Raw genomic sequence first — 24,680 nt, 5'->3', positions numbered from 1 at the left:
AAATCACATTTCAAAATTTAATACCATGCTGCATGAATTATTTAAATAAAAATAAAGGTCCACTCACAAGTAAATCCCGCAGCTAACCCTGCTGCCTGTCTGTGTCCTCCTCGCTCGAGGGCTCAGTACGTCCTGTCACAATAGAATAGGATATAATTGACCATACAATGAAATACTCTCAAAACAACCCATTCCCCTCGGAATAAGCGTCTATTAATCACAAATTATTATAAAATTCCACACTTCTATTCGGAATTAAATTCTATAATTCCTTACAATCTCAATGCCCTCTAACTCATAACCACTCAATCGATTCCTTAACCATTCAATGACTTCACTTAATCTAAACCTTCACAAGGACCGTTCGATAACTAAATCAATTTAATCTCACTTCCTTCATCACAAAAATACCACCAATTACCATAAAAATCCTTTCCAAACATTTCCACATTCAATCTTAATTTTCCCCATTTCCACTCACAATTCCATCTCTAAAATTTAACTCCTCTCTAAATTTTCTTTTCCAAAACACAATCTCCATTCCAAACTCCTCCACAAAATAGAACAATTTCACAATAACATTGATAGTAAATTATCAAGAGATTCACCCATAAAATTTATAATCCATACTATCCAAAATAACAATAACTACACCAAAATTCCAAAAAAAAACTCAAACCAAACAATCCTCAAGTTTAACACAAAACATCAAAGGTGGAATCCAATTCCAGTCAACCTATTTAGCTCAAAATTATCTCCACAACACCCCCAACAATTCTATACCTGCAATCACATCCAAAACAAGCAGAAAAAGCTGGAAATTCCAAACCCAAACTCAAGAACTCGGATGGAACTGTTCACGCTACTGTTCACGTCCCCAAACACCTTCAATTCTTCCTCCACAGCCCAAAACAAGCTGCAACAAGGTTAGGGACTCATTCAGCAACTCACCAACAACCAAAACCCAAAGAAATTCGACCGGAAATCGCCGGAAAACCGAGATGGGAGCTAAACTCCGGTTTTCCCCTTTTCTGCAAATTCTCTTCAAAACTCAAAAACTAATGATACCCATGGTGAAAAACTTACATAGCTAGAAGGAGAAGGAAGAGAGGATCACGCCGTGCCCAACGATGCGTCTTGGGGTGGCCGGACGGCGACGAATTCGCCGGAGAAGGGAAGAGCAGCGACGGAAGAAGAAAAAAGAAAATGGGAGGGGGTGACTCGGGTTCTACCCGTGCTCTCTCTCTTTCCTTTTAATTTTTTTCTGATTCTTTCCCTTTCTCTCTCTTCCATCTGTTTTATTTCTTGCTTTCTACTAAAAGAAACTCACAAACAAAAGTCATGCCAAAAATAGAAATTTCTATTTTTGGTCATAACTTTTCCGATATAAATCCAATTTAAACAAACTACGTGTCCACGAACTCGATTTTGCGTATTCTACGACAATCTCAAATAAATTTCCTAATTTACCGGACTAAAGAAAAAGTCACTCCTCGGTCAACCACGGTAAAAAGTAATTAATAGGTACGGGGCATTACAATCTCCCCTCCTTATAAAATTTCGTCCTCGAAATTATACCTGTCAAGAAAAAGATGTGGATACTGTTGCCTCATTTGATCCTCTGGTTCCCAAGTAGCTTCTTCAAACAGGTGATTCCTCCATAATACCTTAACCAAAGGTATAATCTTACTTCGGAGTACTTGCTCACGACGATCAAGGATCTGTACTGGTTCTTCTTCATATGTTAGATCTTCTGTAAGTGTAATGGGTTGAGCTGGTAACACATGTGAAGGATCAGTGATGTACTTGCGAAGCATGGAGACGTGGAATACATCATGTACTTGAGATAGTTGTGGAGGTAAAGCCAAGCGGTAAGCAACCAGACCAATTCGTTCCACAATCTCATAGGGACCAATATACCTTGGACTTAGTTTTCCTCGTTTACCAAACCTTACCACACCCTTCCAAGGAGATAACTTCAGAAATACCCAATCACCAACTTGAAATTCAAGATGCTTCCTGTGTTTATCTGCGTAGCTCTTCTGTCTGCTTTGAGCCGTCTTGAGTTTCTCTCTGATCACTTTGACTTTATTTGTTGTGATTTCAACGATCTCTGGACCAATAAGTTGTCTTTCTCCCACTTCATCCCAACACAAGGGGGTCCTACACTGTTTCCCATACAAAGCTTCGTAGGGAGCCATACCAATACTCGAATGGTAACTGTTGTTATATGCAAACTCCATCAAAGCCAAGTGCTTATCCCAACTTCCTTTAAATTGTAGAGAACAAGCCCTCAACATGTCTTCCAAAGTTTGTATAGTCCGCTCAGATTGTCCATCAGTTTGAGGATGGAAAGCAGTGCTAAATTGTAATTTTGTTCCCATAAATTTGTGAACTTTCCTCCAAAACTTTGATGTGAATCGAGCATCACGATCAGAAACAATGGACTCAGGGACACCATGAAGCTTTACAATTTCGTCCACATACAACTTTGCCAGTTTATCCAAACTAAAGGTTTCCTTAACCGCCAGAAAATGAGCTGATTTGGTGAGTCGATCTACAATCACCCAAATACCATCATTACCATCCTGCGTACGAGGTAACTTGTAAATAAAATCCATGGTGAGATGTTCCCATTTCCATTCTGGGATTGGCAAAGGTTGCAACAACCCCGACGGTTTTTGCCTTTCCGCTTTCACTTGCTGGCACACAAGGCATTTGCTCACAAAAGCTGCAATTTCTCTTTTCATGTTTGGCCACCAATAGTACTCCTTGAGAGTCCGATACATTTTTGTACCACCAGGATGCAGGGCATACGCGGAGTTATGAGCTTCATCAAGTATTTCTCGTTTAAGTGCTTCAACGTTAGGAACACAAAGTCTCTTCCCAAACATCAATGTCCCATCTCTTCGAATAGAAAACTCAAGTTGCCAACCACCACGAACACCTTCTTTAATCCCTTCAATTCTTGGATCAAGAGGCTGGGCTTCCCGTATTTTATCAATAAATGCTGGTCTGACATGAAAACTAGCCACCAGAGTACCAACCTCATCAACCGATAACTCAACCCCCGTAGACCTCAACTCTGACAATAGGGGTACTCGAGTGGCCCTTAAATATGACAAGGTCACGGATGGATTCCTACTAAGTGCATCCGCCACCACATTCGCTTTACCGGGGTGATACTCAATGGTACAATCATAATCTTCAATCAATTCCATCCATCTTCGTTGTCTTAAATTTAGATTCGGTTGTGTAAACACATACTTGAGGCTCTTATGGTCAGTGAAAATCTGACATCTGGCTCCATACAGATAATGCCTCCATAGCTTAAGAGCAAGTACAATAGCTGCCAATTCTAAGTCATGTGTGGGATAATTCAACTCATGTGGCTTCAACTGTCTAGAAGCATAAGCAATCACATTACCATGCTGCATTAAAACACAATCCAAGCCTTGTCTAGAGGCATCGCTGTAAATTACATACTCCCCACTATCATCAGGCAAGGATAGAATTGGAGCACTAGTCAGCCGACTCTTAAGTTCTTGGAAGCTCCGCTCACAATTTTCAGACCAAACAAATCTGACACCCTTTCTCGTTAACTTAGTAAGAGGAGCGGCAATTCTAGAAAAATTTTGCACAAAACGTCGATAGTAACCAGCAAGACCCAAGAAACTACGAATTTCCGTCACATTGGTAGGTCTTTCCCAATTCAACACGGCTTCTACTTTTTGGGGATCCACACTAACACCACCAGCTGTAATGACGTGACCCAAGAATGTCACTTGGTCAAGCCAAAACTCACACTTACTGAATTTAGCATACAATTGGTGTAGCCGTAGAGTCTCCAACACAATATTCAAGTGCTTAACATGTAACTCCTCACTCTTAGAATAAACCAATATGTCGTCAATGAACACAATCACAAAGCGGTCAAGATACGGGCGAAACACCCTGTTCATGAGATCCATGAAAGCAGCGGGTGCATTAGTCAACCCAAAAGGCATAACAAGGAACTCATAATGACCATAACGTGATCGAAAAGCAGTTTTGGCTACATCCTCCTCTTTAATCCGTAACTGATGATAACCAGACCTCAAATCAATCTTTGAGAAAACTTTAGCACCCCTCAACTGGTCAAACAAATCATCAATGCGGGGCAAGGGATATTTATTCCTTATAGTCACCCTGTTTAGTTTCCGGTAATCAATACAAAGCCTCAAAGTACCGTCTTTCTTCTTCACAAACAACACAGGTGCACCCCAGGGAGATACACTAGGTCGTATAAATCCCTTATCCGTTAACTCCTGCAACTGTACATACAACTCTTTCAATTCCGCCGGTGCCATTCTATAAGGTGCTTGAGAGATGGGTGTTGTACCTGGAAGTAAATCAATGGTAAAGTCTATCTCTCGCACCGGGGGCAATCCAGGCAATTCTTCTGGAAATACATCTGGATAGTCACCAACAACAGGAATTTGGCTAAGATCCATAACTTCGGCATTTGAATTCACCACATGTGCCAAATAAGCTTGGCAACCCTTACTCAACATCTTCTTAGCAGTTAAAGCTGAGATTATGCAAGATGGGAGAACCTCCCGTTCACCATAAAAGGTGACAACTGGCTTACCTGGACTCCGAAATAATACAGTACTACAAAAGCAATCCACCAAGGCATGATGCATCCGTAGGAAATCCATCCCGAGGATTACATCAAACTCCACTAACTCAAATGGAATCAAGTCCGCCTCTAAACAAACTCCTTCTACAAACACACCACAAAAACGATGTACCCACTCAATTCTATGTCTTTCCCCCGATGGTAGAACAACATGCCACTCTCCGAGTAGGAGAGATGGGGGCACATTAGCAAAGAAAGAAAACCTCTTAGACATAAAGGAGTGAGAGGCTCCAGGATCAATTAAAATGAAAGCTGGTTGACCAAAAACAACTAACATACCCATAATGACGTTCGGTGCAGTGCGACCCTCCTGCTGGGTCATAGCATGAAGACGGGCCTGGGTCACTGGACGCCCTCTCTGTCCACGACCCGACTGAGTGCTGCTCCTGCCTGATAAACTGCCATGAGAGCCTGAACTAGTAGCACCCACAGAGGTCTGACCCATACTCTGACTAGTAGTAGTGAAGACTCCCTGGGTCAACTGAGGGCATTCCCTCCTGTAGTGACCCCACTGGCCACATTGGTAACAAGTCCCCACACCTGCCTGACACGGGCCTGCATGGTGTCTACCACAAGTAGCACACTGGGGATAGTCTCTCGAAATCGCCTGTCTACCAAAGCCTCCACTGGAACTAGCAGTGCCACCCCTGGACTGTCTCCTACCGGTCTGCCCAGGCCTCCTGAAGCGTCCCCTGAAACGCTGACGAGAGCTAGAATCTGAACTGCTCGGTCTACTGCCTGATGACGATGCAGAACCCGAACTAGAGGCAATTCTCTTAGATGGCCCCTGACTGGGACCGCCAATCTCCAAAGGTCGGGAACCGTCCAGATATCTAGCCTCACACCTCATAGCAGCCTCCACAGCTAACTTAAAAGTCGGATAATCATGAGGCGCCAACCAATCCCGATATACAGGTAGAAGGCCATTGATAAACTGATCAACCTTCAACTTTTCTGTCGCCACCAACTCAGGGGCAAACCGAGACAAAGCAATGAAACGCTCCTCATACTGTAACACAGTCATCTCCTCAGTCTGCTTCAACTGCATGAACTCAAATCGGAGACGGTGCTGGGATGCCTGATTATAGTACCGATTTGAGAACTCCGTTTTGAACTCTTCCCAAGTCATGGTAGTTGGGTCATAACCCATATTCCTGGTACCCTGCCACCAAAGCCATGCATCCCCGTCTAGGAGGTCAATAGCCAAAGGAACCCTCCTAGCAGCTGGACAGCCCAAGGACTCAAATACTCTCTCCATGCGGGTAATCCAGTCTCCTGCTACGGACTCCGTAGGAGCACTAGAGAAAGTATACGCCCCATGGCGTCTGGCACGCTCCACAGTATAGTCAGTCCTAGGATTGGGGAGTGCCGCTGCAAAACGCTCAAACAACCGCTCCACGGTCCGTAACAACCCACGAGGAACATGCTCATCATCACCCTCACTAGCGGGTGAATGGTTCCTGCCAGCACGAGATCTGCGTCCGGGTCTCATTCCACCTGAAATTCCCATAACTGAGTTACACCAAGATATTTATACCAACAACAACTATCTTACATACTTGATTGGTACGTCAGCACCGAAGAGTATATGATGGGGAACCGCTGCAGTCGGGCCATCACTCGGGAGGTACTGAATACTATCAAGCATGTAAGACAACTATAAGAAGATATCGGCCACAGAATCTAATAACCTAGTGCTCTGATACCAACTGACAGGACCCGACCCAGGAATCACCCCTATTACCTGGATACGAGCCTGCGGGGCCCACTTTAAGCGAAATCCTACCGAAAAATTCGGCAGAACCTCCCCTAAAAATGGGCTACCCAAAATTTCACAAACCTGGACATAATTTTAACTACAACTTCTACTCAACCTACTATATCAAATTAACAATCCATGCACATATATTACATCCGAAAAGCTCAAATTCCAACATAATCCTCCGTAAGCAACAACAACCCATACAACAACATCCATCAAACTTCAAAGAAAAGGTTTATCAGAGCAACACTAAACTAAGCCGATATCATACAAGGTAGGTTAAGTAATAACCTACGGACAAAAACGGAAGCGCTGATTCCCAAGTTCTTGAGCCTGGACGCAATCTCTGCAAATCTGAAATCTGGGCATTTGAAAACGAAGGGCCCAGGGGAAAACATATAAAATCCATTAGAGTGAGTGGACAAAACTGAATTGAGAGTCAAAACAATTTATGGTATGCTTCCCCATTTCTCTTTTTAACAAAACCATCATGCAGCCAAATCCTATGAAGTTCCAACTCAAATCCTTTTCCATGAAACTCATTTGATGACTAGGAAGGACTACTTCCAAGGCATCTCATGCCATCGGGGAGGGACTGCCACCTGATGACGCATCGGAAGGGACTGCCAACCGGAGTAGGAGGCGGTGATTAGTTGGGACTGCCAACTAGCCACAGGTAGTAGACGGGACTGCCGACTAACTACATCAAGTCATCTGGAAGGGACTGCCAACCAGATGACGCATCGGATGGGACTGCCAACCGAGCTGTAGTCTGGACGGGACTGCCGACCAGACTATTACCTAGAAGGGACTGCCAACTAGGTAAGATACGCATGCGCCGAACTGGCCTCCTTGTCAACTGTTTCCTTTTTAATCCTTTTCTTTCCATAAAATCACATTTCAAAATTTAATACCATGCTGCATGAATTATTTAAATAAAAATAAAGGTCCACTCACAAGTAAATCCCGCAGCTAACCCTGCTGCCTGTCTGTGTCCTCCTCGCTCGAGGGCTCAGTACGTCCTGTCACAATAGAATAGGATATAATTGACCATACAATGAAATACTCTCAAAACAACCCATTCCCCTCGGAATAAGCGTCTATTAATCACAAATTATTATAAAATTCCACACTTCTATTCGGAATTAAATTCTATAATTCCTTACAATCTCAATGCCCTCTAACTCATAACCACTCAATCGATTCCTTAACCATTCAATGACTTCACTTAATCTAAACCTTCACAAGGACCGTTCGATAACTAAATCAATTTAATCTCACTTCCTTCATCACAAAAATACCACCAATTACCATAAAAATCCTTTCCAAACATTTCCACATTCAATCTTAATTTTCCCCATTTCCACTCACAATTCCATCTCTAAAATTTAACTCCTCTCTAAATTTTCTTTTCCAAAACACAATCTCCATTCCAAACTCCTCCACAAAATAGAACAATTTCACAATAACATTGATAGTAAATTATCAAGAGATTCACCCATAAAATTTATAATCCATACTATCCAAAATAACAATAACTACACCAAAATTCCAAAAAAAAACTCAAACCAAACAATCCTCAAGTTTAACACAAAACATCAAAGGTGGAATCCAATTCCAGTCAACCTATTTAGCTCAAAATTATCTCCACAACACCCCCAACAATTCTATACCTGCAATCACATCCAAAACAAGCAGAAAAAGTTGGAAATTCCAAACCCAAACTCAAGAACTCGGATGGAACTGTTCACGCTACTGTTCACGTCCCCAAACACCTTCAATTCTTCTTCCACAGCCCAAAACAAGCTGCAACAAGGTTAGGGACTCATTCAGCAACTCACCAACAACCAAAACCCAAAGAAATTCGACCGGAAATCGCCGGAAAACCGAGATGGGAGCTAAACTCCGGTTTTCCCCTTTTCTGCAAATTCTCTTCAAAACTCAAAAACTAATGATACCCATGGTGAAAAACTTACATAGCTAGAAGGAGAAGGAAGAGAGGATCACGCCGTGCCCAACGATGCGTCTTGGGGTGGCCGGACGGCGACGAATTCGCCGGAGAAGGGAAGAGCAGCGACGGAAGAAGAAAAAAGAAAATGGGAGGGGGTGACTCGGGTTCTACCCGTGCTCTCTCTCTTTCCTTTTAATTTTTTTCTGATTCTTTCCCTTTCTCTCTCTTCCATCTGTTTTATTTCTTGCTTTCTACTAAAAGAAACTCACAAACAAAAGTCATGCCAAAAATAGAAATTTCTATTTTTGGTCATAACTTTTCCGATATAAATCCAATTTAAACAAACTACGTGTCCACGAACTCGATTTTGCGTATTCTACGACAATCTCAAATAAATTTCCTAATTTACCGGACTAAAGAAAAAGTCACTCCTCGGTCAACCACGGTAAAAAGTAATTAATAGGTACGGGGCATTACAATTTCTTTCCTTGTATGATTCAGATTCTATGCCTTGTAATCCTCTATATAAAGAGGTCACTATTATCAATGAGAATATACAACAAATTTCTCTCAATTTCTGATTCCCTAAAACATTTACAGTATTTTACTTTTTGTAGGATGTAGCTTTATGCTGGCAATAAATCCCTACCACATTTTGGTTGGGTGAAGTGGGCTTAGTCCTGGTATGCACACTCTGTGTGCCTTGTCTGGCCTAGCGAGGCGGCGAGTTATTTGGTTGATCAAATGGACGCAACTTCCTAATGGCAGGATGAAATTGAGTGCCGTTGGATTTTTTTCGGTGCGGCAACATAGTGGGAAAACTGTGCTATTTGTAATGATACTTCTTCGTTATAGAGTTATCTTTTTGGTATGTCAACGTTATGTCAAAGCAAATGGAGAATGGCTTTTGTGGAATATATAGATTTTGTAGAGAATTTTGGTATTATTTCAGGATGTTCTCAATTGTAATCTGGGGTTCAGGCTCTACGTCCCCCCATGTGTTCTGCAATTTCATTAATAAAGTATTCTGCAATTTTATTAATCAAGGCTTGAGGGCTGCCGCATTAGCTTCATTTTAAAAAAAAGAAAAGAAATATAAGTATAAATAAATTTATAATACTATAACATTATTACTAATACTAAATTAACAGTACATATAATTTAATGAACTGAGAAACATAGGTCATATATTATTGAGTAACTCGGTAAATGATCGTTAGATAACTAGTTTGATTGAAAATGGATAAAGCTTAATGTCATATGTGCAAAGAAAATTGAAAAGTAAGTAGATGAATACAAAATTTATAACTATTTATAAAAGGGACGGAAAAAAGAAAAGAAAAAAGAATATAGTATATTCTTCATTCTAGTTTTTTTTTTTTTTGAGAAGAGAAAATAACCATTAATCAACAAAGCTTACATTGGGGGGACATGAACCAAAACCCCAAGAAACCGCGGTTACAGAGACCATTAGGCCAAATGGCCCAAACTCTAACCACCAAACGCCTATTTCCAAGGCTACATTGAGCAGATAAACCCGAAAATTCCAGTAAAACCTTATAATCAACTGCGAAGAAGACAGCGTCCTCTTCAACACCGTGTCCGAAGGTGCTAGACCACGTGTAAAGGATCGCTTATCAGCAAATCGACAACAAAAGTAAACCAGAGTTGAACAAAATCGTCCTCGTCCTCGGGAATGACACCATTTACATGGCTTAACACCTACACCAATTCCTAGCTCAAGAGAGTAGGACACCAACCCTAGCTCAAAAGAGTAGGGACTTATTAAACCTAAACAAACCAAACTAAAAACCCTGACCAAAACCAAACTAAAAACCCTAACCAAAACCAAACTACAAACCCTAATTAAAACCACACAACACCAAAGCCCAAAGACAGGGGCCCGGCCCAGAGCCCTCTTCCCCCAACAACACCCAATCACCGCAGACAACCATTCCCCCCGCCGGCAACCACCATCGTCATCACCCCACTGCCTCGCCGTTGCCTGCCATCGCCACTCCACCATGCCAAGTTGCAAACAGAATCTACATCCTGTTGACAATCCCACCCAGATCCAAACGCACGATAGAAACAGCTCCCTACAGGGAACCCTTCTGCCGCGATTTGACCGCCGCCACCATGATGCAGCCCGCCTAGGCGATGACTCCGAGTCCCTCCACCGGAAAGAACCAAACCGCCGCAATAACTCGGCCGTCGTCGCCCCTGAACCCAGAAGGCCAGATCGAGACCGATCCGCCCAACCCGAACTCAAGAGCCCACCCTCCTCCTCCTCCTCCTCCTCTGGACCGCATCTCTGCACTAAGGGCCTTCCACCAATCATCACCGGCATCCTCTCCCGGGCCGGAACGCAGCGGCAGGATCGCCGGTAGCGCTCGGCCGGGAGAGAAACGAAACTCCGCCGGGATTCCTCCTTTTTTCCTACGCGCGTGGGGCGCGTTCTGATAGACTTTTTAGTTATGGCTAAATCAGTTTGGTTTTTATTCTTCATTCTAGTTTATATTAATACTTGTTGTAAAATTAAATTGGTAATACCAAAAACAGTAGAAAAACTTTGAGAAAGAGCCTGAACTCACTAAACGCTGGCCAGTCCTCTCTCGATTCTCCTTTTTACTCCCCTCCTTCACTAACACTCTTCTCTCTCTCTCTCTCTCTCTCTCTCTCTCTTGTCTGCTTCAACATCCATCCTCCACAATGGCGAGTATGCTGGTACGCTCGGCCCCCTTCTCTCTTTTTCACTGGTATTAGTCGTCGTCACTGTTATCTAACTCTTGTTGTTGTTGTGAAAATGAAATCAAACAGCAACCGCAGATCATACTTCTGAAGGAGGGCACGGACACTTCTCAAGGGAAGGCGCAGCTGGTCAGCAATATCAACGCCTGCACGGCCGTTGCCGACGTCGTCAGGACCACGCTCGGCCCCAGAGGCATGGACAAGCTTATTCACGACGACAAGGGCAATATCACCATCTCCAACGACGGTGCCACCATCATGAAGTTGCTTGATATCGTTCATCCCGCAGCCAAGATCCTCGTCGACATCGCCAAGTCTCAGGACTCTGAGGTATCTCTTCACTCACTTTTCGCCTCTCAGATATCATTTTACGAATTCCAATCCCTGATAGATGGAGAATTTTTGGTCTAGGTTGGTGATGGAACAACTACAGTTGTTCTGCTTGCAGCCGAGTTCTTGAACGAGGCCAAGCCTTTCGTGGAGGATGGGGTGCACCCACAGAATTTGATCAGGAGTTATCGAACCGCTAGCTATTTGGTACTTTTTGGCAGAATTGATTTCCCTCTTATTTTTATGCTCGCTCTGATCTTTGTGCATTTTGAATTTACAGGCGATTGACAGAATCAAACAACTTGCTTCCAGCATTGAAGGGAAAAGCCTCGAAGAGAAGAAGGAGCTACTAGCTAACTGTGCTGCTACAACACTCTCTTCAAAACTCATTGGGGGAGAAAAGGAGTTCTTTGCAAAAATGGTTGTGGATGCCGTCATTGCAATAGGTGATGAGGATCGTCTTAACATGATTGGAATAAAGAAGGTAGAATCTTGGCCTGGCTTATATGGAAATAGAAGAAGTGTTGGCAGGATAAGCTTGTTCTGAATGATTCAACTTCTACAGGTTTCTGGTGGCAACATGCGTGATTCCTTTCTAGTAAATGGCGTTGCCTTTAAGAAGACATTTTCTTATGCCGGTTTTGAACAGCAACCAAAAAAGTTTCTTAATCCGAAGATACTGATACTAAATATTGAATTGGAGCTTAAATCCGAGAAAGAAAATGCTGAGATAAGGTTGGGCCATGTTGCTCCTTTTCAAATGTGTTACTTAATGCCTTTAATCAATTTTTGTAGTTGACATGATGTTTTCAATTCCTTGCAGATTGTCAGACCCATCCCAGTATCAGTCCATTGTTGATGCTGAATGGAATATTATTTATGACAAGCTGGATAAGTGTGTGCAGAGTGGGGCTAAAGTTGTTCTTTCACGGTTGGCTATTGGTGATCTAGCAACACAGGTGATGCCTCCTTTCTCTCTCCCTCTGGATTAGTCCTTTGACCCTAGGGTGACAAACTTTTGAACACTCGTTTACCTTGTAGAGAGGAAACTAATATCCCAGAGTAAAAGAATGGAGAATTTTTCCCTTCAGTTGGGGTGATTTTATATAAAACTCTCATTATTTAATGTCACCTATCTCACCTGCTGAGGAAATATTCCTGTTCTCGCTAGAAAATGTAAATGCTATATTTGTCATGGTCCTATTTTCACAATATGCTTGTGTATAATCTCCATCATTGTGGAAGTTAAGTGGAAATCTGCAATACCTTCAGCATTTTTCGGTGTAAAGTAAATGGTATCTTCATAACGATATTAAAGAAGAGTTTAATCAACAAATAATTAATGCAATTTATTTGGCTGAACAGTATTTTGCAGATCGAGATATATTCTGTGCTGGCCGTGTGGCTGAAGAAGATCTGCAAAGGGTAGCTGCTGCAACTGGTGGCACTGTGCAGACATCCATTAATGATGTTATTGATGAGGTTGTTATGTCACATATTGGCACACTATAGTTTCATGTACAATTGCGAAGTTTATCTGTTCTTAGATTACTATGCAAGTGGTTCCTTTTAGTTGGGAATTATTTCTTTTGTTCTTAGTTGATACTCACTTTTTTATTCTTCGAACTTATAGGTCCTTGGAACATGCGAGTGTTTTGAAGAAAAGCAAGTTGGAAATGAGAGGTTTAATATCTTTAGTGGATGTCCATCTGGTAGGACTGCTACAATTGTTCTTCGTGGTGGAGCTGATCAGGTATGGCATTATTTAAGCTCGGTTTCCTTTTTAAGTTTGCTTGTTTGTTTTGTTTTTTTTTTTGAATGCTGATCTCTCTGACTTACTGTTGGATTCTTATATTAGTTCATTGAAGAAGCTGAGCGTAGTTTACATGATGCGATCATGATTGTTAGAAGGGCTTTAAAGAATTCAACTGTAGTTCCTGGGGGTGGTGCTATAGATGTACGTGTTTTGGACTCTTAGTAAGACCTGCAAAGTTTATCTGAAATGTTTACCTTGTTGATTGTTTTGTTGTGTTTGGTGGCAGATGGAGATCAGCCGTTACTTGAGGGACAAAGCGCGTGAAATTGCTGGGAGGTCTCAGTTTTTTATCAACTCATACGCAAAAGCTCTGGAGGTATGCATTTTTGGGCGTTTTTGTTAGAGTGGCTGTTCTTCATGGTTGTAAACATAGCTAGTGGTTATTGCAGTGCAAATTAAATTGCATGCAATCTAGGAGTAATAGAAACATTGGATGTATAATCTGGTCAATGCAACTTCTTTTTTTTCTTTTTTTTTTGGGATCATGGGATGGTAAAGCTTGGGTAGCCATCAATTTCCAATTTCCAGTTTCCCTTGTTTAAAAACAAGTAGATCAGGTTCTAACTTGTAGAAGTATCTGGGTGGTTGTAAATCTTGCTTTGTTTTGATCTTGATGAGGTTAGATAGTAGTACATTCAGGGCAGGTGGATAATCTTGATTCGAAATGGCAACTGTATTTGCTGGTTAATTCATTACATGGAGATGGATCATTCTCTTTGAAGGCTCTTCTTTTCCCCTTTAGACTGTATTCCAAGAACTGCACGTAATGCACTTTTTGGGGCTACTTAATTTTCTTAAAGCCTACAATGTAAATGATTTGTTTTAGCTTGGAATTCATAATGATTTTTCACAAAAAAAAAAGAAAAAGAAAAAGAATGATTGGGCAGGTTTGGTGAACCCTGGTCAGCTACCCTTTGAGTTATTATCAACGGTTGAGATTAAGATACTTAAATATGTTAGTTTAACCTCTAACCCTTGAATGTTAAATCCAAGTGTGGGTGATCATAATTTCTTGGTCATTAGGTGAACAAGAAGACATTTCCTCAAAATAATTTTTCTTAATCCTAAATGATCTTAGTGCCTCTGTTTTAGGCCCTAATATTTCTTCTCAAACGGATGGTTTAATATTTGACAAACTGCCTGGGACTGAATTGATGTGTTGTAAGGTAGATGTCTCTTCAGTTCTCATGCAACTCTCAAATCCTTGAGTTTTTTTTTTGTGGGGTTAACTTTTGACCTCATTCAATATCAAGAATGAGAAATAACAGTAGATGTATGTCTAGTTTGATAGTTTTATATGAATTGTTTTTCAAGGTAAGAGTACCAAATTTTTTCCGCTTATGCTGAATAATGAATTAGAAATACCATGAATGAGAGTGTGATGCTGCGATACTAATAATTGAGTGGTGGTAAGTGGTCTTAATTAGCTGTCCTCCACCTATGTTGCAGGTTATCCCACGACAGCTATGTGACAATGCGGGATTCGACGCGACTGATATGCTAAACAAACTAAGACAGAAACACTCGACAGGTGAGTTCTCATTTTGTTTAGAATTTTCTATTTTGTTTAATTAATAATTTTCTTTGGATAGCAAATATAATCATTTATTTATTCAATTTGCTATATATTACTTTTTTTACTGAAAAAAAGGATTCAGTTCGTATTGGAGCGTTATATGGATTGTTGGTTTTCAGCATTTACGTTAGGCATTCGATAATTGTTTGCCAAAAGATTCTGAAAATAAATTTCTTCTAGCTGAGGGTGCACCTTATGGAGTTGACATTAACTCTGGAGGAATTGCTGATTCGTATGCTAAATTTGTCTGGGAGCCAGCAGTTGTAAAGGTATATGCTTGTTATTTTAACAGCATAGATGTAGTAGTGCATAGCCACATCATAGAGTGCCCTTGTATTTTTCTCTTTTTTCCTTTTTCTTTATAATGTCATTTGGCACGTGCAGTAACCGTGTCTTTTACTGTAGATCAATGCTATAAATGCTGCTACTGAGGCTGCTTGCCTTGTCTTAAGTGTCGACGAGACAGTGAAAAATCCAAAGGTATGTGGGTTCTATTTACTGTTTCTAGGTGATTATGTTTAGTCACACTTTCATATTTCCTTGACAGTAGCTTGGTCATCCATGGTCATCATGTCAATAAAATTTTAGCCCTCTGCATTTGGTCTGAAGGAGAACAGTTTCATTTTTTTTTTGGTTAGAATTTAGAATGGACTCAGGATTCTTGAACTTCTGCTGTATCGAGTCATTGAGATATTGGGCTAATCAATTTGATACTTACAAATAACATATAATTTAACTTTATGTCTTTGTATTCTTATATAGAACAACTCAGCTGTTTAATGCTTAATGTCACTTGAATGCAGTCTGAGAGTGCCCAGGGAGATGCTGCTGCTAGTGCGATGGGAGGTAGAGGTCGTGGAGGAGCTGCTTTTCGTGGTCGTGGGCGTGGAATGCGAAGACGATAGTCACAGGAGTATTTGGCTGAGTATCAGGCATGACCAAGCAGGCCGGGTTTTATACAGTTTTGTCATCGTCATTGATGGTGTGCTTTTTTGGAGTTGTACTTTCATTTGAATCAACTGATATTGGGGAGTTTGCATGCATGGATGATTTCTCATAGCATGTTATGCTAGGTAGCAGCAATGTGTAGGTTGAACCAACTTTAAGTTGAGATCTTACCTAGTGGTTTTGTATGAACATTTTCCCTCCCCTTCTCTCCTTGTTTTGTTGATTAATGGTGAGAATTGTTGCACATGTGGTCGCTTCTTTCATTGAATCTGTAGTCTTGAATTTCAAGTTTTTGCTGCATGGTCATTCTTGACTAGGGTTTGTTTTTATCTCCTAGTTTTGAAATCCGAATTGGGCTCGTCTCATAAGTCATAATCAAAATCATAACAAACAGCATGACTAACATGCACAAGTCATATGCATCTAGGTGTTGAATATCATTGAACCTAGCTGTAAGTTCTAGCTGTCCCATAATTTTCATGCGAGTGCATCATATTGTTGGGTATCATCTCCGTTACTGTAGCTAATTGCAATTGTCTAATGAGATGAGGCTCCACTTGGCTGGGAAATGCAGGTTCGTGAAGAGACATACTATGTCTCAAAAGAAAGAAGAAAAAAAAAACCTTGTCCAGAAATTGTTGAAGGCTAGAAGATCAAACCAACATGAAAGAGTAACAAGATTGGGGTGTTGTCTTCCGTCTTTTTTTGTCCATTTGAGGTTGTGAACTGCGATGTACCTAAACCCTAAACCTGCGATGTACATAGACCTCGGTTATCTTCAAGTTTCAAGTGTACGTCAAGTTCATTGAGCCATGCCATTCTCGGCTCCGCAAGATCATAATGCTCCAAAATGTCAGCAACACCCTAAGATCTTGACACTCGACTATATTTTTCCCAAGCAAACATTGAATCATTGACCAATGCCACCGAGGTAGGTGAACCCAGCCATAAAACAAAAGGAACAAGGAAGCAGCATCAACTCACAGATTTAGCATCATGCGGCAAACAAACATTAGAAGTGCCGCAAGTACAACAGTCCATCTGTTTTATAGCTAAAGTTTTGTAGTAGTAATACAGTTGCTGGCATTATTTCAATTGACAAAAAAAGAAAAAAAAAAGGAAAAGAAAAGAAAAACACAAAACATGATGATTCAGTTCTTGCAAAATATGAGTAACTTTGAAAATAGATAATGTTGCCTATTTCCGGTGACTTCATCTTTACTGGAGTATTCTTTCCTTTACCCACAAAATTAAAGAGCCTATAGCAAAGAAATCAGATGCTTGTTGTGTCGTGAATGACAGTGCAAGAATCAGAATCTCTTAACATAAAAAATAACGCCTTCAAGACGATGACAGAAGCTCCATCAAAGCCTTAAAACTGGAACTGCATCTCCGAACTGTATCCAAGACTGTCCAGGTTAGCAGCCATAGCCTTGTTCATAGGTGGTGGTCCGCATCTTAAAATCTGGAAAAGATAAAGGTTTAGCATTATATGCTATATGAGAATGAGTGAGTGTGAGAGGGTGATGATAAGAATTACCTTAATATCGGGTGCTGGTGCAGGGCAGTGAGTCTGAATAATTTCTTTTGATATGAACCCAACACCACCTTCCCAGCCTTCAGGGGCTGAAGACGGTATTTAACATTAATTTTGTTACCAAAGGAAAAAAAAAAAGCACAGCAGGTTTCATGCAATGATGCAAGTCAAGTTTTTATGAGATAAGACATGGAAAAACAAATTAAAGTGTTGATGCCTAAGTTTTGGCTATCTATATACCATAAAAATGTTTTCGAGGTGCATAAACATACATATAAGGCTATCTATATACCATAAAAATGTTTTCGAGGTGCATAAACATACATTTTATGAACTTTATACGAGATCCTGGTAATAATTTACAATACAAAAGTACTTCCTGTTCGTTCCACTCAAACAGTGTCAAATTCCAGAAAACTTCATAACTTTTTGAAAATGGAGAAGATATTAGACAGGTTTTAATCAAGAATCTAGTTCTCAACTTCTCATTGTATAATTGGAAAAAGAGATCTGAAATGAGTACTGTTGTGAAAGAAAGATAGAAACAAAAAATGCGACTTATTAATCGGAAGTTCACAAATCTACCACTGCAATCAAAACCAAATAATAAAAACAATACCTGATTTAAAACATAATAAATGTTGAAACGATTGGGAAAGTTAATGGCCAGATTATCTAGCTCTTCCTGCAAAAACAGTTTAACAAAGTTAACAATAAATAAAACCACCGAGGTCTTATGAATTCTAGGACATGAAATTGCCTTACTACGTGCATGCCACATTCACAAGAAAATGGTGAACAGAAAATCCAAGGACAATAAGGAGGCAAATTAAAACAAGTATTAGACTCATAGAGCATGAGTAACATCAATTGCATTACTGTAGTGTGAATAGAAAGACAAAATCATTTCAGAATTCATGCAAAAGCCAATCATATCAATTGCTTCTCAACTATGTCTATGCCGTTTTTTTTTTTTTTGTCAGTATACTAGTGCCAATTTGTGGGAAAAGGGTCCTTAAGAACTACGTGATGATCGCCTAGATATTCAGGCAACCAAGGGAAAACTAGTGCTAGCACTAAAAGATAGGTGAAACACAACTTTGCATGTGAACTTTGTCGCCAGTTCACAGTAATTAGCAATATAGCACATACACTGTTACTAACCACTCAGTAAGTTTTGCCATGTATATGTAGATGACAAATGGTTCAAGATTCACCATTGTTAAGGGCCCTTTGGTTACACTGAAATTTTTTGTTTTTCACCTTTTATTTTTTATTATAGAGGAAATATATGCTGAAATGAGGGAGAGGAAGGACAAGTGCACAGTACATAAAATGATAGCTAAAAAATTATTTCAAATGGGTCTCATTTCAAGTGCGTTTCTTAATTCTTCATATCTCCCAACGCCTCACTCCGTCTTCTCTCCTCTCTCCTGTTCTATCTTCAAAAAAGAAATAAAAGACCCCAGAAATGAAAGCTTTCCCAAACTGGACTAACAGTTTTGGACTGTATATCAACAATGTACCAATTTGGTCAATAACCAGCTAACTTATTAATGTTTAGTACATGCCCAGTAAAGACCCAAAACAAATGGAATCCTATCGATCTGTAAAGATCCATGCTGAATCATGTTATAACAAAAATGCTAACATGACAACATATGCATGTCCCTAGGAAGATACAATTGGTAGGCGGCCAAATTTGCTACATATATGTAAAGAGAGAACATAAAGTTCAAAAACTCACATATAAACATACTAACATTAAAAAAAAAAAAAAAAAAAAAGATTTAAGAAAAAGAAGTGCAGAAAAATGTGCAGCCTAAGTAAGTAAATTAAAAAGCTTTTACACTGTTTTCATAGCACAGTACAGTCAGTTAACTTTCTTGATGAAGAATACAAGCAGAATAGTTTAAGTCAAGATTTGGAAAGTAGCTCAAATAAATCTAGGCTTTTATTATTAGGATTCTTATAATTATTAGGATTATTTCTTTAGGATTCTTTAAGGATATTCCTAGTTATTCTAGAATTAGCTTAGCCTCCCTATATATAGAGGCCTTTGTAGTCTTTTATGGGAGATTTGAGTTAATAAAAATTGAAAGCTGTTGCTTCTCTCCAGGTTTGTGTGATGCAACCTAACCTTAGGTGTGATGCCTAAGTTCTCTGGGTGTGATGCCTAGAACACACTGCTAGTAGTTTATCCCTTTTCTTCTCAATTTTCTTATTCTAAATCCCTTTTCTTTCTAACAATTGAGACTGCTGCAAATAAACCCTAGTTCTGCAGTTCTTTGCTACTTGTCCTGCATCATTTTGGCGCCGTCTGTAAACAAACCAGTTTGCTCCAATGTCTACACGCTCTGGGAAAAACTTCAGGGGTCGTCTGACTGATTATCAGCGAGATGTTTTGTTACTAAAGATTGTTGAGCAACTTGAATCGATGGACACTCGGATTGAATCAATGAACACTCGGATCAGAAAGTTAGAACATCGTGGGAAAACTTCCGCAACTAAGAAGGCAGATAAAGAAGAAGATACTATAGTTGAGGAAACCAACACTGATGACAAAGAAGAGATCCAAGGTGGGGATGACAGTGCCTTCGACTACGGAACTTATGATCCATCTGATCTAGATGAAGCCTTAGATAACCACAATCTAGCACCTCCTACAACTCAAGCCTCAAGTGCACTTGCTGTCTCAAGTTCTACCATTGAGCGCCTCCAGCTTCACGGGCAGCCACACCCGCAACCATACAAGGGAGCGCCTATCATTCTTGGAAGACCTTGGTTATCTAATCGAGATGTGCACCATCATGGAAAGGAAAATATATATTATTTTCTGTTTCACAAGAAAAAGGTTGTCTGGAAGCCTATGAGGCCAGTTGACAGGGACATGTACCAGAGGAGGACGCTTAGGAAACCTAATGCAACCCAGGAGAAAGTTCTTCACATTCTTGTGTCGAAATGGTTTCAGATAGAACCTGGTGGTTTGGGCAGGGGAGTCTACACCTTTAACTCGCCGGAGTCGAGTCTTTCAACAGGGGGAGAATGATGAAGAATACAAGCAGAATAGTTTAAGTCAAGATTTGGAAAGTAGCTCAAATAAATCTAGGCTTTTATTATTAGGATTCTTATAATTATTAGGATTATTTCTTTAGGATTCTTTAAGGATATTCCTAGTTATTCTAGAATTAGCTTAGCCTCCCTATATATAGAGGCCTTTGTAGTCTTTTATGGGCAGATTTGAGTTAATAAAAATTGAAAGCTGTTGCTTCTCTCCAGGTTTGTGTGATGCAACCTAACCTTAGGTGTGATGCCTAAGTTCTCTGGGTGTGATGCCTAGAAACCCTACTGGTGTGATGCTAGTAGTTTATCCCTTTTCTTCTCAATTTTCTTATTCTAAATCCCTTTTCTTTCTAACAATTGAGACTGCTGCAAATAAACCCTAGTTCTGCAGTTCTTTGCTACTTGTCCTGCATCATTTCTCCTAGGCCCAGCTATCTTCTATGAAATTATGAGACCAGGGTGTAGCATTTTTCTTTTTCAATGACACTTTAAAGATCTAGAAAACTAAAACAGTATTCTTAAGTATGGGAATGGTTCTCAGTAAGTGTTTTTTCAGTAAGAATTTTTCTGCTTATATAAATGCTTAGTGATGATACAAATTTAAAATTAAACTAGTAGTAATTTACATTATTGTTGGTCAAGTGCCAGAAGTGGTCAATAGGCCTTTAACATAATACTGAAAAATTATTAAAAAAAAAAAACAGAGAGAGATAAAGCACAAGGACACATAGATACTTTGGGTATCACAGGTGTTGACCAAACAGAAACTAGACATATGCTTACTTTCAATAGAATGTCATCATATGTGACATTGCCATATATGAGATGTACATTCGTTCTGTCACTGGGATTTTCCATTATGGCTCTAGCAACCTGTGAAACCAGAAAAAGAAAAATAAACTATAAAAGCAATTTTTGGATCAAAACAAAACTATGTGCAAAGCTCAGACTCCATCATACCTGGAACATTGGAGTGATGCCAGTGCCTCCAGCTAGCATCCCAAAAGCTCTAACTTGGTTAGGCTGATACTTGAATCGACCCTAGAGGCATAAATTTAAACACCATTAAGTGTTGGTAATGGCATATAGAGAGGTGCTGTTTAAGTGTTGGTCTCTGTTGTACTTCACCAGTGTACACCTTGGTTCTTTGCAGTTAATATGTAAGCCTGATGAAGGGGTATAAGTTTACCTTAGGTCCTTTTACAGCGAGATAATCACCTTCACTCATGACTCGAAAATGGTGAGACATCCTTCCTTGGGGATACATCTATTAAAAAAGAAAAAGAAAAGAAAAGAAAAACATAAAAACTATGAAACCAATATATAAGAATTTAGAGCATAGAAGTTATTCGCGAGAAACCTTTATGACTAATTCAAAGTATCCAACATCTGTATCCAAAGTGGTTGGGGTATATGCTTTGATAACTTCTTCATTAAGACTATCTTTTCCTCTGTATGAAAAAACAGTCAGTTAACAGAAAACTATCATGCTGGATACTAAAACACCAATTGTAATACAAGTATCAGTCATGTCCAAACTAAGTCTGATCTGTTGAAAAAAGAACAACTGTACAGAAAATAAATAAATAAATAAAACCTGCAACTTATATGCTGTCCAATAGGCAGACCGAACACTGATGTTGCTGTTGGAAGAGAAAACTTAAACTTAGCCACATTATGGCTGAGCTGAGTGCGTTTAACAAGTTTGAATTCCTTGAATTTCTCAGGATCCAAGCAACCTAACCAGACAAATTGGTTAGGCATATTCTGAAACACACATGCGCATGGAAACAAACTAGATAACACTGGAGTTCTTGTGGTTGGAGATACGAGCTTAAAGTAAAGTCTAGTAAATGCCAAAGAAGGTAAAGCTAAAAGAGTTAAAAGTACCTGATCAAAGACTGCAGATTTAATTACAGGTAGCTCATATAATTCAAAGAGGGTAAATAACTAGAAAGTTGAAACCAATCCAACAACATACTATTAGTTAAGTGCAGATTATAATTAAAACATTGATATAGACATCAGTTGTCTGCAATTAGCTATGTTAAATGTCTTAACAAAAAGGGTCTGATATAGTTGATCCCAACTAGTAGGAATTAAGGGTTAGTAGAAATGAGTAGTTTAGAGAAAATTAAAAACCCATCACCTAAATAGCTCAATCAAAATCAAATTCTGCATTCTCAGCAAGTGTTAAGATGACATCTGAACCCTCTTATTATCCTTAAAGCACATAGTAAAAAAAAAAACAGCTAGATTCTGGGCAAATAAGTCGCAAAAGGGAAAGAGGTAGGAAACAATGAAGCTATGTTTGTTAAGGGAGAAAGACCTTTTGGTTTCCTGGTGACGTAGAAATAGTAGGCCGTACCAACACCAATGGCGACTACGGCCACGGCTATGCTCAGCATTTCTGCTCTGTGACTCTGTAACACAGCCATTGCTTTCTTTCAAATCAAAGCACCCAGACAGGGAGGGAGAGAGAGAGGATTCGGAACAAGGGCACTACTCCCTCTCTCTCTCTCACAGTTTCTGGTATGGAACAAACAATGTTGGATGCAGTTTCTTGTGTTATTTCCGCAATTGCCCGCAATCACAAAGTCGTCGTTTGCGGATGATAATAGCTCACGTAAAGTAATATCGGGCCCGAGCCTTCTTTTATCTTTTATTTTTCATTTTTCATTTTTCATTTTTCATTTTTCATATATAAAGAATTTACAACAACTATTTCTCACAATTTATGAGTCGAACCTCGACTTCCTATTTATAAAAGGATGATTAATACCACCAAATAATATTGGGCCATTTCCGAGAATCTAGAGAAATAAAAGAAGTAAAAGGTCACTCCACTATTACTTATTTGACACTATGAATAATTTTGATTTTAAAAATATTAAGGGTGGACACCAAACAGAATAGAGTTTTAAATTTACTTATTTTAAAATCTGTGGTTCGGTTAGGTTGCATTTTAAAATCTCCAGTGTGGTTTCAGGTGTGTTTTAAATAAATCGGTTCAAAATCTAGGAAAGTTTTAGTGTATGACATATATTTACTTTTTTGAATATTTTAAGCCGTTGGATATAATAGAAATATGAATATATCTTACCGTCTAGAATATTCAATAATGGTAATTTGCTTACCCTTTAGTTTATATAAACAAATTTTTTTTTTTGAAAAACTCTAAATTACATAACCACGATAACAGTCGTGTTCACCTGGGAAAAATTTGAGACTCTCTTAGAAAACCCTAAATTGAAGAGGAGTACATGGAAGGAAAGAGGAAAGCGGATGTGCGTTGACTCGTTGAGTAAGCACTAAACTCCTTTGAGTTTTCTTCTAGTACAAATTGCTGTTTTGCTCGAAAAAATAAAATAAAATCTAAATTGAAAAGGAGAAGACGAGAGGAAGGATAGGTCATAGTACTCGTAAGTTTTCCTCTCTCTACACCTCTACCCCATCAATGAGGCAGAAATCAGACTTTTATACCTAAAATACATGGTCCCTATCCATATGTTGTTGCTGTGCAGGAAAGTTTGATCTCCCTGCAGACTTCTTTGCTAAGCTTTGAAACGATCTTCGTCTTGACATAAGTAGTAATTTTGCGACTCTTTTTTGCAAATTCAGTTATGTTTACTTAGTAAACCAATAAGAGAATGTTCAGCTTTGGACTGACGACCAGCCTCCAACTAGGCTTGTTGAATTGGTGACTTAAATGGCCTAAAAAATCAGTTCCACCGGTGGTAAAGAGACCGACATCACACTTACATTTCTTGACCTACGTCAAGAAGAAAGCCAAACTCCTGACCCAAAACCTGACCCAAGCAAGTTGGTCGCCAGCTCAGCCCAACCCATAACGTGGCTGATGTCAGGCAAGTTTTTGGGTTGATAGATGTGAGTAGTGTCGCGTGTGGAGGCTGCTACCTTGTCGCGTAGCGCGGAAAAGTGGTCTAGCGCATGCTGGACCAGAATTTGTCGCGTAGCAATATTAAATGGACTGAAATGGGAACACGTGCAAGGTAGCCATTGGTTCTCTTGATTATTTGAAACCAACGGTCATTTAATCTAGACCGTTGGTTTCAATTGATCAAGAGATTTGACAGTGCATAATTAACCTCTTGTGTGTGTGTTTTTGTGTGATATATATATAACAGTAACAAAATGGTAACAAAAAAAAGTTGTAAAAAATTCTAAAAATTTCCTTATAAGTACTTACTATTTATTTTACCTTTCACACTCAAAAAATTATATCTTTTATAGTTATACAAAAT

The 24,680-nt window shown here is 39.6% G+C and overlaps 2 protein-coding genes and 1 long non-coding RNA gene across 4 annotated transcripts; 1 reads left to right on the top strand and 2 right to left on the bottom strand.

Moving 5' to 3' along the window:
• Positions 1-71: 71 nt before the first annotated feature.
• LOC112202299 lies at positions 72-1,446 on the bottom strand. Its single transcript, XR_002937265.2, has 3 exons — positions 1,087-1,446; positions 784-916; positions 72-132 (listed from the first exon to the last, which is right to left on the bottom strand). It is a non-coding gene; the product is annotated as an uncharacterized LOC112202299 (long non-coding RNA).
• A 9,524-nt stretch (positions 1,447-10,970) lies between these two features.
• Positions 10,971-16,061, top strand: LOC112164800 (T-complex protein 1 subunit eta). The gene is made up of 14 exons (XM_024301116.2): positions 10,971-11,121; positions 11,215-11,475; positions 11,557-11,682; positions 11,756-11,959; positions 12,041-12,210; positions 12,299-12,434; positions 12,841-12,957; positions 13,109-13,228; positions 13,334-13,432; positions 13,518-13,607; positions 14,741-14,822; positions 15,048-15,136; positions 15,273-15,347; positions 15,671-16,061. The coding sequence occupies exons 1-14, from the start codon at positions 11,107-11,109 to the stop codon at positions 15,770-15,772; spliced, it is 1,686 nt and encodes a 561-aa protein (XP_024156884.1). The 5' UTR covers positions 10,971-11,106; the 3' UTR covers positions 15,773-16,061.
• Positions 16,062-16,775: 714 nt separating this feature from the next.
• Positions 16,776-23,033, bottom strand: LOC112164801 (NADH--cytochrome b5 reductase 1). 2 transcript variants are annotated; one of them, XM_024301118.2, is made up of 9 exons: positions 22,745-23,033; positions 22,013-22,154; positions 21,776-21,866; positions 21,605-21,682; positions 21,376-21,456; positions 21,199-21,288; positions 17,953-18,037; positions 17,356-17,441; positions 16,776-17,280 (listed from the first exon to the last, which is right to left on the bottom strand). In XM_024301118.2, the coding sequence occupies exons 1-9, from the start codon at positions 22,851-22,853 to the stop codon at positions 17,188-17,190; spliced, it is 855 nt and encodes a 284-aa protein (XP_024156886.1). In that variant the 5' UTR covers positions 22,854-23,033; the 3' UTR covers positions 16,776-17,187. The 2 variants fall into 2 exon arrangements, with proteins under 2 accessions (XP_024156886.1, XP_024156885.1); XM_024301117.2 differs by having other exon boundaries at positions 16,803-17,280; positions 17,972-18,037; positions 22,745-23,030.
• Between the last annotated feature and the right edge of the window lie 1,647 nt (positions 23,034-24,680).

Source organism: Rosa chinensis, chromosome 5 (genome assembly GCF_002994745.2).
Source record: "Rosa chinensis cultivar Old Blush chromosome 5, RchiOBHm-V2, whole genome shotgun sequence".
Taxonomy (NCBI): Eukaryota; Viridiplantae; Streptophyta; class Magnoliopsida; order Rosales; family Rosaceae; genus Rosa; species Rosa chinensis.
This window is presented reverse-complemented; position numbering and strand designations above follow the sequence as displayed.